The 14,493-nt window shown below is 38.2% G+C and overlaps 1 protein-coding gene across 1 annotated transcript in view; it reads left to right on the forward strand.

The window, feature by feature from the left end:
* CTNNA3 (catenin alpha 3) overlaps positions 1–14,493 on the forward strand; it is a 1,850,481-nt gene that overhangs the window by 954,857 nt on the left and 881,131 nt on the right. Inside the window, exon 8 of the mRNA XM_052639474.1 lies at positions 11,634–11,714. Coding sequence (XP_052495434.1) covers positions 11,634–11,714 — 81 coding nt within the window. The remainder of the gene's footprint in view (positions 1–11,633; positions 11,715–14,493) is intronic.

A 14,493-nucleotide genomic window follows, 5' to 3' on the forward strand; every position in this document is an offset into this window, starting at 1 on the left:
TAGTAACCACTGCATGATTTATAGGAATAGTCACTGACCTAGGAGCTGGCAAGATCTGAAATCCATTAAAGCAGGGGTCACGGCAAGTTTAGGTTAATGCTGAATCGCTGAAATTAATAAACTCCATCTTTTCAATTTCTTCTTATTTAGAACAGTGTCAGTTCAAGAGTTTGCTGGGCTTGAGTGGAGGACAAGAAACTCTAGCAGCAAAAGAGGAATAATGGGAGGCAGGGACTGAGACAAATTATCATAAAATGCTTGAAGGGAAAATGGTGAGTCAAAGGCTGAGTGAGTTTAGAAAATAAAAATGTCAGGTTACTCTTGACTCTTCCAGTCACTTTCAAAGTTACCTGTTGGTCACTGGACTGGATCTTTGCATCTGCACTTGCTCATGTGTATGACTGATTTTTCGTGGCAACATCATTAAAGGAGAAGGCCACAGTTTATATCCATCTCTGAGGTTCAATGGAGGAGAGAAACATCACCAGTAAATAATTTGCATGCTATTGTAGTGCGAACCCACAGATACCTCTTTCGTGCTTGGGGCATATCTGTTGAATTCATGGGATCTGACAAAGGCATCTCTGGTCTGAGAACACACACACCAGACTACAGTGTCCCATTCTCAGTGCTTGACTAGATATTTACTTGAGTATATTTCAACAGAAACTCCAGCACCACCTGTTCCAAGAGCTTGGAGGGACTGTAGAGGTCATTTAGTGCAATGGCCTCCTTTCACAGATTCAAAGAATAAGGACAAGAGAGGTGATTCAACTTAGTTAAGGTCACCCAGACTGCTTATATCAAAACTCTCACTTTCTGATCCTTGTATTAGTTTCATCCCCATACCAAGTTTATGTTGTACCTTCTTGTAAGGAATAATGATAATAGTCTTTGAATAAAAACACTGAATAAAATATTTGACAGCTAACAGGATGATTGGTAGTTTTTTTAGAATAATAATTTTTATCAATAAATTTAATTATTTACTATTTATTTAGTATTATTTACTATTAATAAAAGTGTGATTAACTGTTTTTCCATCTATTTCACACACAGACATTAACTGAGTGCCAAACACTGACGTTGGTACTAAAATTACAGACTTGGCAGTTTAAAAGTTGAGTTAGAGCATAAATAAAAGTGAAGTAAGCCAGAAAGAAAAACACCAATACAGTATACTAACACATATATATGGAATTTAGAAAGATGGTAATGATACCCCTGTATGCGAGACAGCAAAAGAGACACAGATGTATAGAACAGTCTTTTGGACTCTGTGGGGGAGGGAGAGGGTGAGATGATTCGGGAGAATGGCATTGAAACATGTATAATATCATATATGAAACGAGTCGCCAGCCCAGGTTCAATGCATGATACTGGATGCTTGGGGCTTGTGTACTGAGATGACCCAGAGGGATGGTTCGGGAGGGAGGAGGGAGGGGGGTTCAGGATGGGGAACATGTGTATACCTGTGGTGGATACATGTTGATGTATGGCAAAACCAATACAATATTGCAAAGTAATTAACCTCTAATTAAAATAAATAAATTTATATTAAAAAAAATGACAAAAAGTTTCATAGATCCTAATAGAAATACAGATGAGAGGGGTTTTGATTTTTATGTCTTTTTTTATTTTTAATTTTAATTTTTACTTTATTTTACTTTACAATACTGTATTGGTTTTGCCATACATTGACATGAATCCACCATGGGTGTACTTGCGTTCCCAAACATAAACCCCCCTCCCACCTCCCTCCCTGTAACATCTCTCTAGGTCATCCCCGTTCACCAGCCCCAAGCATCCTGTATCCTGCATCGGACGTTGACTGGCGATTCGTTTCTTACATGATAGTATACATGTTTCAATGCCATTCTCCCAAATCATCCCACCCTCTCCCTCTCCCTCAGAGTCCAAAAGTCCACTCTACACACCTGTGCCTCTTTGCTGTCTCGCATACAGGCTCAAAAATGTACAAGCAACTTATGCAGCTCAATTCCAGAAAAATAAATGACCGAATCAAAAAATGGGCCAAAGAACTAAATAGACATTTCTCCAAAGAAGACATACGGATGGCTAACAAACACATGAAAAGATGCTCAACATCACTCATTATTAGAGAAATGCAAATCAAAACCAGTGAGGTACCACTTCACACCAGTCAGAATGGCTGTGATCCAAAAGTCTGCAAGCAATAAATGCTGGAGAGGGTGTGGAGAAAAGGGAACCCTCTTACACTGTTGGTGGGAATGCAAACTAGTACAGCCACTATGGAGAACAGTGTGGAGATTCCTTAAGAAATTGCAAATGGAACTGATTTTTATGTCTTATTTTTTAATTGCATGGTTTTGATTGAGGACAATCAGAAGAGAGGATTGAGGTGCTTGGACTGAGTTTGAGTTATGAATTAAGAGTTTTCCTGTTGAATAAGAACTGATGAGTGTATTCCAAGATAAAGGTTTAGTGTTTGGAAAGCATAGGGAAATGCAAGTGTTTTAACAATGATGGCACTCTTGATAAATACAGTAATAACTGCTAACATGCCTTGAGCCCTTACTACTTGCCATAACGTGTACAACCTTCATCTCTTTATTCCTTACGATAACCCTATGATATAATTGCTATATTATCTTGATTTATCTATGAAAAAATATTCTATATTATCTTTAGTTGGTAAGAAAACTAAAACTTTGAGAGATTAATTTGTCCAAGGACACATAGCCATCAAGTGACAGAGCACAGATTCAAACAATTTTAACTGACTCCATAAACTTCTACACTACTCCTCTAATTATTTTTAAGATATAAATTTATATAAAATATTAATTTGGGTTTAAGTCACTGCTCATTCAGGTGTGGTAGATAAAGTATGAGATTAGACTCAGGTCAATTTGATCCTGTACTAGGTTTCTTCCTGGTGGGGTGAGTATTTAAACTCACTGAGCTTCAGTATCTTCATGTGCAAATGTGTGAAGAGTGACTGTGAATGGCATCTGGGAAGATGCGTGTAAAGTACTTAGCTGTGGCAGATATTTGACATAGTTGGTTCCCCCTCACTGCCTCCCAGTTCCACCCCAGCAGGCAGCTACCTGGGGTGGCATCCTACTTTCCCAAACACTATGAAAGTTCAAGACACTTGCAATCTTCAAACTGTTTCCCTTGATAGCTAAGTCATTCTGTTCTTATAAAGTTATTTTAAAAGCCTCATTTCAAGTCTGAGAGTTAATTTTTTGTTTGTTCTAATTTCATTTTCATAACACAAACCTTGCTTCAGAAAGATTTTTTAGGATACCATTTTAGGATGTTTTTCTGCCATGCCATTCTAGGAGATAATTCAGTTTTTATGTTTGTCTATTTGTATGTCTTCCATGCCCCCAAAATGTGAACTAGAATCTGTTCCTCTGCTATGTGTTAAGCATAAAATATTTTAAAACTATTTCTGTAGAGAGGAACTAATTTAAGGGCATCAAAACTCATCTTTACTATGAAATAAAGATTTCCCATTTAAAGAGAAGTGTGTCATTTTAAAAGGTTGAATAAAATGGCATACATTTAAAAAGCAAATAGAAAATATAACAAAATAATAACAACAAATTTTTCTTGGTTTTTAAACTCTGTATAGGTTTTCTGTCTGCACAAATAAAATTTTCTTTCGACTATGAGTTAGATAACTTTTCATTTGCTTTTAACCTCATCCCTTAATATTTGAGACTTCCTAGTATTTGTGAGGTCAGCATCATGGGCTTCCTATTTCAAATGTCTTCTTTTATCTGTACCATTGCAGATTTATATTGTGTAAACATGTTTCCAACACATTTTAAACAACTGTCTATGCAAGAAATTGTACAAACCAGTAGCATATTCTATAATTTTTAAAGATAATATGGCCCTTTTATGGAATTTTAAAGTTGGAAATATGGGAACAATTTGGGACAAATCTTCATTTTATGGGTATAGAAATTAAGGTCTATAAATATTATGGGATTTGCCAAGGATCATTCCATCTTTCCTCTATTTATTAAAAAAATAACCTCTGAGATCTTACTATGTGCAAGCGCTGTACTAGGTAATATGAGGGACAATTACATGTACAGAGTTTCTCTCCCTCAAGGACTGTACAGTCTAGTGAGAGATACTGTTTTCTTTTCTTCACCCTCCAGCATCTGCCAGCATCATCCTGCCCAAGTTACTCATTCAGAGTCTTTAAGGCTATTTTCTTCTTCCTGACTGGCGCTGAAAACTCAGCCTTTGAGCACTGGTGCTGAACTGAATCTTGGAAGCAGAGTTTTGAGTACATAGAAAAGAATATCTTTATTGCTTTGCCAGGCAGAGGGGGACACAGGAGGATCATGCCTCTCAAAACTAAGTCCCAACCTTGAAGGATTTGGTGAAGTGTTTAAATGGCAACCCACTCCAGTATTCTTGCCTGGAGAATCCCATGGACAGAGGAGCCTGGTAGGTTACAGTCCATAGGATCTCAAAGAGTCGGACACAACTGAGCAACTTCACTTTCTTTCTTTTCTTTCTTTTATAGCAAAGGTTCAAGGGTAGAGTTGCTGATGAGGGTCAGTGTGGGCAGGGCCTGCACTCCTTTAACCTGGCCTCAGGTGGTCTCCTGATGAGTTTCTCAAGCTTATCAAACTGTGACATTCTCTTGGAACATCTTTCTTTTGGTGGGGGTTTTAGTTCTGCAGACCTGAAAGATACTATTATGTTTGTCCCTTGAGGAAGAACCAGGACCCTGCCCCAGGGCTGCACTATTGTTTCTTGTGGGAAAGACTAAAGATCTCTTCAAGAAAATTAGAGATACCAAGGGAACATTTCATGCAAAGATGGGCACAATAAAGGACAGAGATGGTATGGATCTAACAGAAGCAGAAGATATTAAGAAAAGGTGGCAAGAATACACAGAAGAACTGTACAAAAAAGATCTTCATGACCTGGATAATCATGACCACAATGGTGTGATCACTCACCTAGAGCCAGACATCCTGGAATGTGAACTCAAGTTGTCCTTAGGAAGCATCACTAGGAACAAAGCTAGTGGAGGTGATGGAATTCCAGTTGAACTATTTCAAATCCTAAAAGATGATGCTGTGAAAGTGCTGCACTCTATATGCCAGCACATTTGGAAAACTCAACAGTGGCCACAGGACTGGAAAAAGTCAGCTTTCATTTCAATATCAAAGAAAGGCAATGGAAAAGAATGTTCAAACTACTACACAATTGCATTCATCTCACAGGCTAGCAAGTAATGCTCAAAATTCTTCAAGTCAGGCTTCAACAGTACCTGAACTGTGAACTTCCAGCTGTTCAAGCTGGATTTAGTAAAGGCAGAGGAGCCATAGATAAAATTGCCAATATCTGTTGGATCATAGAAAAAGCAACAAAATTTGAGAAAAGTATCTACTTCTGCTTTATTGATTATGCCAAAGCTTCTGACTGTAGATCACAACAAACTGGAAAATTCTTCAAGAGGTGGAAATACCAGACCACCTGACCTGCCTCCTGAGAAATCTGTATGCAGGTCAAGAAGCAACAGTTAGAACCAAACATGGAAAAGCAGGCTGGTTCCAAATTGAAAAAGACTACATCAAGGCTGTATATTGTCACCCTGCTCATTTAACTTATATGCAGAGTACATCATGTGAAATGCAAGGCTGGATGAAAGCACAAGCTGAAAGCAAGATTGCTGGGATAAATATCAATAACCTCAGATATGCAGATGACACCACCCTTATGGCAAAAAGTGAAGAGGAACTAAACAGCTCCTTGATGAAAGGGAAAGAGGAGAGTGAAAAACCTGGCTTAAAACTCAACATTCACAAAACTAAGATCATGGTATCTGGTCCATTACTTCATGGCATCTGGTCCATTACTTCATGGCAAATAGATGGGGAAACAATGGAAACAGTGACAGCCTTTATTTTCTTGGGCTCCAAAATTACTGCAGATGTTGACTGCAGCCATGAAATTAAAAGACACTTGCTCCTTGGAAGAAAAGCTATGACAAACCTAGACAGCATATTAAAAAGCAGAGACATTACTTTGCCGACAATGGTCCATCTAGTCAACACTATGGTTTTTCCAGTAGTCATATATGGGTGTGAGAATTGTACTATAAAGAAAGCTGAGCACTGAAGAATTGATGCTTTTGAACTGTGGCATTGGAGAAGACTCTTGAGAGTCCCTTGGACTGCAAGGAGATCCAACCAGTCCATCCTAAAGGAAATCAGTCCTGAACATTCATTGGAAGGACTGATGCTGAAGCTGAGACTCTACTACTTTGGCCACCTGATGCGAAGAACTGACTCATTGGAAAAGACCCTGCTGCTGAGAAGATTGAAGGTGGGAAGAGAGGGGGACGACAGAGGATGAGATGGTTAGATTGCATCACTGACTCGATGAACATGAGTTTGAGCAAGCTCTGGGAGTTGGTGATGGAAGGGAAGCCTGGCATGCTACAATCCATGGGGTCAAAAGAGTCAGACTAGGCTGAGTGATTGAACTGAACTGACTGACTGTTTCTTGTCTGCTCCTCCCTTGTCTATGTATCTCCTTCCTTCCTTGATTAGCATCTGTTTGAATTTGCTGTTTGGAACTCATGGAAGGATGAGTCTGTTCCCTACAAATGAGAAATGGACACAGAAGGCTTCCATGCCCAGTTACCCCATGGGGTCCTGTTCAGTTTCATGACAGCCACTGCTTTAATTTTCACACTTTTCTTCTCTCCTTTGGACTGTTGCTGCAACTATCTAATTCTTTGGTGTGTCTCTATTCTTGATGCTAAGTCACTTCAGTCATGTCCGACTCTGTGTGACCCCATAGACGGCAGCCCACCAGGCTCCCCCGTCCCTGGGATTCTCCAGGCAAGAACACTGGAGTGGGCTGCCATTTCCTTCTCCAATGCATGAAAGTGAAAAGTGAAAAGAAAGTGGCTCAGTTGTGTCCGACTCCCTGCGACCCCATGGACTTCAGCCCACCGGGCTCTTCCATCCATGGGATTTTCCAGGCAAGAGTACTGGAGTGGGGTGCCATTGCCTTCTTAATCTCCTCAAATATCAGTACATTCTTCAAACTCCAGCCAGACTGGTATATTTGAAATAAAATTCTATCTGTAACTCATCTGCTCTGAGTTCCCAAGCTGTGATTGTGTATTGCCTAGAAAATAAAAGATTCATTAACGTATCTCATTAATGTTCGATGAGTAAATATGGGAGTAGATCCTGTGGGACTTTGAACACTGTGATCAAAAGTTTGTTCTTAATTCCATGAGAAATGGGAGTAGAGGGAAGATTTTTGGAACAAACAGGACAGAATTAGATCTCTAGTTTCTTTGCTTTACACCTTGAGAGTTGTTGTTGTTTTTTGTTTGTTTGTTTATTTCTTGCTCATTATTTTATTCTCAAATAAAAGGTGACTTGTGAAAAAGTAGGAACTCATTATACATTTGAATAAACAAAGGTATATTTTGGAACAGTGCTGTTGAATACAGCTTTCTGAGATAAGAGATAGGTATCTGTGCTGTACAGTACAGAAGCCACTAGACACATGTGGCTATTGTTCATTTTAAAATAAACTGAAGAATCAAATTTTTAATACTATTTAATTTGAATAGCCACATATGACTGTTAGCTGTCATATTGAATAATGCAGTGTAAGAAAGTCCTCCCTAGCCCGGGTCCCAAACATGATACAGATGAAACTCTCAAACTCAGATAATTCAAGGAGAGTTTATTTATGTACCGATGTTTTCCAAATATGTAAGTAGCTTTAGGGAAAGACAAGAGAGAGTGTAATTGACTGCGGTAGTTGTATGGGAGCAATGGTTAAACAGAATTCACGGGAAGACTCATACTTAAGATTTATAAGGCTAGATCACATTGGGACAGTTTTCCTTTTTCTCTTTCCTGTGTTTCCATCCCCTTACCCTACCTTTCTTCTCCTGCACCCCAAAGTTTTATTGGGTCCTTGCTCAGTTTATCCAGATTTATTTTGCTCAAATATTCATAATATTATGAATATTCATATTATAGCATTCACAGTTATAGTATTCATAATAAAATTATTATATTCAATAATAAAATAATGGAGTTTCATCAAATGAAGTCTGTACTCAAAACTGTTCTTTTTTTCTTTTTACTTGTGTTGGCTTTTTTTTTTTTGCTCTTTATTTTATCTTTACTTTACAATACTGTATTGGTTTTGCCATACATTGACGTGAATCCGCCATGGGTGTACATGAGTTCCCTATCCTGAACCCCCCTCCCACCACCCTCCCCATATCATCTCTCTGGGTCATCCCAGTGCACCAGCCCCAAGCATCATCGTGTATCCTGTATCGAACCGTGTAAAACTGTTCTTTTTGAGATAGTCTTTCCTGGCAGTGTATTTACTGATGAAGAATATGATTGCTTTCCCTGTACAGCGCTGATCTGTGCTGTGTTTTCCGAGTTTTTCCCCTCGCCTTTTACTGTAAGTGGTACATTTTTCCATTAGTAGGACTGTGCTGACCCTAAATGTTCTGTTAAAGCTTCCTTTGAGGGGCAGCTTCTCTTCTGAGCATTGGGAATACAGGCAGGCTCTTGACTGTTAGCTGTGATTATGTTTTAATATCCTGCCCTTTCAGTCCCTTACTTCAGCACACACAATTCACCTTCAGTCCCAGCTCATTGCTTGATGATTTGTTGCAGCTTTGAAAACAGAAGGAATGAGGGCTTTTAAGTAGGATGGGGCTATTTCTTCTTGCTTTATTTATTTTTATGCCATGCAAAAGGATTAAAGAGGCATAAAATGGCTTGACTGAGCCAAATAAATCTGTATAAACAGAGCAAGGACCCAATAAAAAGCTGGGAGTGAAAGGGAAGAAATGTTGGGGATGGGGATGGGAACACAGGGATGAGAGAAAGGAAAGCTTTATATTGCTTGAAATTATAGTGACTGTTTTTTATTATCTGGAGAACAAAATGTCTTTGACCCAATTAAACCTTTTAAACTAAGGTGAAACTCTAAGGAGAAATTAGGAAATCATCTCTGTAGTCCTTATTTAATCTCTTTATGCTGTCAACCACTGTCATCCTTTGTTAAAGTTTTCTATGTCATTGCTGTTAACTCTGAGAAATTTGACATCTTTTAATTGTTCTCATGAATCATATCACAGAAACTAGTGAGTTTTTATGACCAACACCACAGAAATCTTTCGTGTTATTCCTGATGCCTGTGTGTGTTGGGGTGGGAGGTGTCTCTTGGTCTGTCCTATTCCTTCCTCCGATTGACGGTGTCTGCTTTTGTGAAGTGGAAAGAGATAATCAAGAGCTAACATTGCATTAAACTAGAGAATAAGGGATAGATTCTTTAGGTAAAATTGAAACTGTCTTATAGCCTACTGTACTGGTGGCAATCCAAGTAATTGCCACCATGGCCTTACTGCTCTGACATTTAGAATTATATTTATCTCTCCTACTTTCTCCCTTCTTCCTTTCCCCACTTCATTCATTGGAGACAGTCTCCATCAGGCACACACTGCATACTCACTCTCAAAAAGAAAATGTGGTAAAGGACTTAATAACCTACTGTGTTTCCCCCACGAGGTGTCTGTAGATGTGTGGGGTCAATTGTTGGCTGTCATAGTGCCTGAGCACTGTTACTGGAATTTAGTAGACTGGTCTGTGGATGCCCCATAACTTTCTGTGTACTGAAGGGGCTTAAATGATAATGCTTTTGAATCATAAATATCAGTAATGTTACTGCCGAGCAAAGCTAGATCTAACTGAGGTTTACATGGGTACCAGCAACCTCGGCTATAAGAGGATTTTAGTTGTGCCTTGATGAGCAGATGCTAAAATCTCTTATAGTAGGTTCTTAATAAAACTATGTTGTGTTTTGAATCAAGTTGTTTATTTATAAATTAGTCAATACTATTTAATAAATTTGGAGAAGGCAATAGCATCCCACTCCAGTACTCTTGCCTGGAAAATCCCATGGACGGAGGAGCCTGGTGGGCTGCAGTCCATGGGGTCATGAAGAGTCGAACATGACTAAGTGACTTCACTTTCACTTTGCACTTTCATGCGTTGGAGAAGGAAATGGCAACCCACTCCAGTGTTCTTGCCTGGAGAATCCCAGGGACAGCGGAGCCTAGTGGGTTGCTGTCTATGGGGTCGCACAGAGTTGGACACTACTGAAGTGACTTAGTAGCAGCAGCAGCATGTAAGTTACTTTCAAGAATTAAAAAAAAAAAGATATACTTGCCAACATCAAGATTCTAACATTATTGTAAAGGTGATTAACCTGTTCAGAAACAAAATGAGCATTTTGGGAAATTTTTAAAATGCCATCAGAACATTTTATCAGAACAAGCAGAAGTGAGGGCTTACTTTTGAGCACAGGTATTGGGGGGTAACTCTGAGTGGAAACCATTATGAAACAGGTAGGATTTTAATAGAAAATGATTTGGGGAGACACTTGCTGCAATCAAAGATATATATAAGAACTTGGGAGAAGAGAGAGAAATGTATAAAAATATTGTTACTGTAAAGAATAGGACTTAAAACGATGTGGCAGAAGATTGGACTAAAAACACAGATATGGGTAGAGTATAGATGGTCTTGAACTTCTTATAAAGGAGTCTTTCCACTTGGAGATATGGATTCATATATAGGTTCAGTCATTGGGAGCAGTGTATGGCACATTGCCTAATGTTCTATGCTTCCTCTCAATGCCCTTTCATACCATCCATGATGTAAACTCATTCAGTTATCAGCTGCTTAAACTCGCTTTCCTGATTTTCAAGGTCTCCTGTCAAGAGCCCTTTCAGTTTGTAATTTTAAATAGTAGCAATATTCCTAGAGGTGAAACACATAATGATTTTTTTTCAATCTCTTTTATATAAGATATCACTAGAAAAGTATGATTAGATTCAATTCAGTTGTCTCCCACAAAAGTAATATGTAGAAAATACCAACCAAGGTGACTCTCTATGTGCTTAATAGCCTAAAGATTTAGGTTAAGGATATAATAGAACTGTTCGGCTTAAAGGACAAGAAGGTGTTGCGCAAATTATCCCAAAGAGCCAAAAACAGCGTCCAGTTTTTACTTGAAACAATTTGTTCTTGGAATATTGTCAGCTAAATTTGTGGTCAACTTTTGCAAATTGTATGAATTTGCACTGCATATTTTATTTAGTGTTTAGCAAAACTCCAATATGGCTCTGCATAACTTACACAATACACCACGAAAATGACTTCAGAAACTCCCACAGAAGTTGACAAATTGGGCATCTAATGCTTTTAAGCTAATTGCATGCTTTGCAGTTAAAGAGTCAACTTGTTAAGAATGAAGATCATGGTTTCTTGGAGATAATGCTCTGCCTACTGCCACACTGAATGCAGCCCAACCCTATATCAAAAATATTACAGAAGCTTAAAGAAGAAAATAATGTGAACTTTAATCACCATTCAAACTTACTCTTCAGTGAAGTACTCATGAATCATATGCAGTATCATAGCAGTTTTGAGACCTATTCTTGAATGTTCAAGCTGTTATTTTCAGGAAATTTAGAAAGCAGATTGCTAAGTGATAAAGAGTAATTCAATACCATTGCTTATGCCATTTTTTTTTCTCCCTTGCAGACTGGAAAAAAGGAAAGGAGTAATACCCTCAATATTGCAATAGAAAACATGTGTAAGAAGACAAGAGACCTTCGCAGACAGGTGAGTGAAGAGAAAGATATGGAGACAAACACCAAGTAGAAGGAACCTTTTTTTTTTTTCTTTTTGAATTAATTTAGAACAGAGCAAGAACAGTGAAAATATACTTTCCACATTTACATAACTCACCCATTTTTGTGGCAAACATAAAGTAGAAGAAAGTTGACAATATCAGGCAGGGTTACTTTCAAATGCTGGCCCTGCTGTCATCAGTTATGAGATCTCAGGAACAGATTTCACCTTTCTAAGCCTCTCCAGACCCAGAAAATGGAATTAATAATACATGATAGGGCTATGAGGTTGAAATGAAATGCCTCTGAGTGCCTGGAACGTAGTAAATTTTTAGAGACTGTTGGTAAATTGATTATATTAGATGAAAACCTGAGTTTATTATCCAAATGTTTAGAGGAAACAGCTAGTCATTTGGAGACCCTGCCAATTTCCCCTTCTAACTCTTCAGGATGCTTCAGAAATTAGTTCCTGTTTAAGGCTCCTTTTAACCTTAGGTTATCAGGAACATAGGATCAGAAAGGATTTATTAAGTATAAGAGAAGTTTAGTATTATGCCATAAGTTATATTTTTTTCCTCCAGAAATTTGAAGACTTAGCTATTTTTAAAGACTTTTGCTTTCTGTTCCTTTCCGCTATTTAATAATTGGAGTTATTTTGCACATACAGCTTTAACTTGGTCACCATTAACTTATAAAAGAAGGGCAAAAACGTTTCACCCGTAAGCTTTTAATGCGATATATTATTGCGGTTTAGTGGGAAGATGTAGTAAAATGGCCTGAACAATCTTTTAATTCAGAAGTAGATCTGGAAATAGAACAAATAGGGATCCTCAGCCAGGTATTATTTGCTGTGTAAAAGCACAATTTTGAAGGCTGGGGAAATTCCAGTTTCTCAACTTTTTGATCTGAATGCAAATCCTATTTCTACTATCAGCACTTAAAATCATGAAATGTAAGAGCTGAAAGGAACTTAGCACAACCTGTCTTTAGATGCAGTCGAGAAAGCAGGCTATTATGGTGAGGCGACCTGCCTGAGGAAGGAACACCGAACCAATACCCAGCCATAACCTACACCCAGCTCAGGAATTCTCACCCCCATGACTATCCTCCCGGTTAGTTGTGTAATTTTCATTCTCTGTCTTCAGGATTCTACCCCATCTGCTCTTCCCAGAACTTGAAAAATTTGTTACTATGAGCTTTTAACAACTGTGTTTTTCATTCCAGCATCTCTAGACTGCCTTCAACAACGTTATGCACAAAGAATTGATGTACATTTATACCTCCAAAGCTTTTGGAATCATTATTTATCTTAAAAAAAAAAAAAAGATAAAGCAATCCTTTGTGGGTAGGATTACCAGATTTAGCAAATCAAAGTACAGGATGCCCAGTTAAATTTGAATTTCAGATTAACAGCAAACAAATATTGCATGGGAACATAATTATACATATATATATATATATATTTTTTTTTTAAAGCTGTATTTATCTGAAATTCAAATTTAACCAGGAATCTTATATTTTATCTCAAAATCATACTTTGATTTCAACCCCACATCATCAGTGAGATAGGGAAAGAGCATGGGGTTATTAATACTTCATAGTAAAAGGGTATAATAGTAGGCTCATAGAGAACTGCTGTGTTCCAGAGTTATGAAAATTTCCTGTGGTTTCACAGGTCCATGTCTTATTATTATTATTTTTTGGTTAAATATTGCTGTTTAACAAAGCACCAAGAATAATAGCAACCACTTTATTGTTTCATGATTCCATGGGTTGGCTGTGTAGGGATGTCAGGGGGTCCCTTTCTATAGCATTTTCACTTGCAGTCTCCCATGTGCTGGTAGTTAAAATGATGTCTGGATTCAGGGCTCAGTATTTGAGACATCAGTGCTGCTGCTTTTCCCCTCTCTCCATGTGGTGTCTAATCTCCCAAGTCCCCATTCATGTGGCTTCTCTCTCTAGCATGCGAGTCTGGATTTCTTACATGTTGGTTCAAGGATCCGAGAGAAGAAAGATGGAAGTTGCAGGCCCTCTTAATGCCTGAGCTCAAAAGTCACCAGGATATTGTTTCCTCCACATTCTGTTGATCAGAATACTACAAATTCTGCTCCAGGTCAACAGGGACAAGCAAAAACATCCTCTTACGGGAAAAGTGGAGTGTGTATATAGGAAGATGGGATTGTCAGGAGCTGTCTTTGGAGACATCCATGGTCTTCAATGTGAACTGAGGCAGTTGCTATGATTTGTTCTCAGGATCCTTGCTTGCCTTCCCAAGAATTTCATTTTCCATCGTGATGTTTATGCTTGTGGCAATAATAAAAGCTAAGCAACATGAGTCATCTCCACCTCTTCTTCTTCTTGCAAAATTTGTTAGGCAGTTGATTTTAAGCATCTTCTATATACTTTTCACGCAGGAAGGAGGAAGCCCCTACCCATACAAGGTTTTTCTTCAGAATGTTTAATATTCTTGTTCTAGATCTGTGGGTTTTTGTTTGTTTGTTTGTTTTTAGTTAAAAAAAAATAAAGCCCATCTCTCTGCTGATTCATCTGAATTCATTTGTTTACCCATAGCCTGTCCATTGACAATACAGAAACATTTTAGCTCAGAGGATCCGTGTCATCTTCAATGAATGAGATAGATTGCTTAGGCATAGCTGGGAAGAAGCAGATTATACGTTTTGGGGTAACATAGATAAATGTCTTACATGTAACTTATTGTTCTTTTGTTTCAAATAAATAATTTGTCTTTTCTTGCTCTGTGATTTCATTGG

The sequence above is a fragment of the Budorcas taxicolor genome, chromosome 5, assembly GCF_023091745.1.
Source record: "Budorcas taxicolor isolate Tak-1 chromosome 5, Takin1.1, whole genome shotgun sequence".
Taxonomy (NCBI): Eukaryota; Metazoa; Chordata; class Mammalia; order Artiodactyla; family Bovidae; genus Budorcas; species Budorcas taxicolor.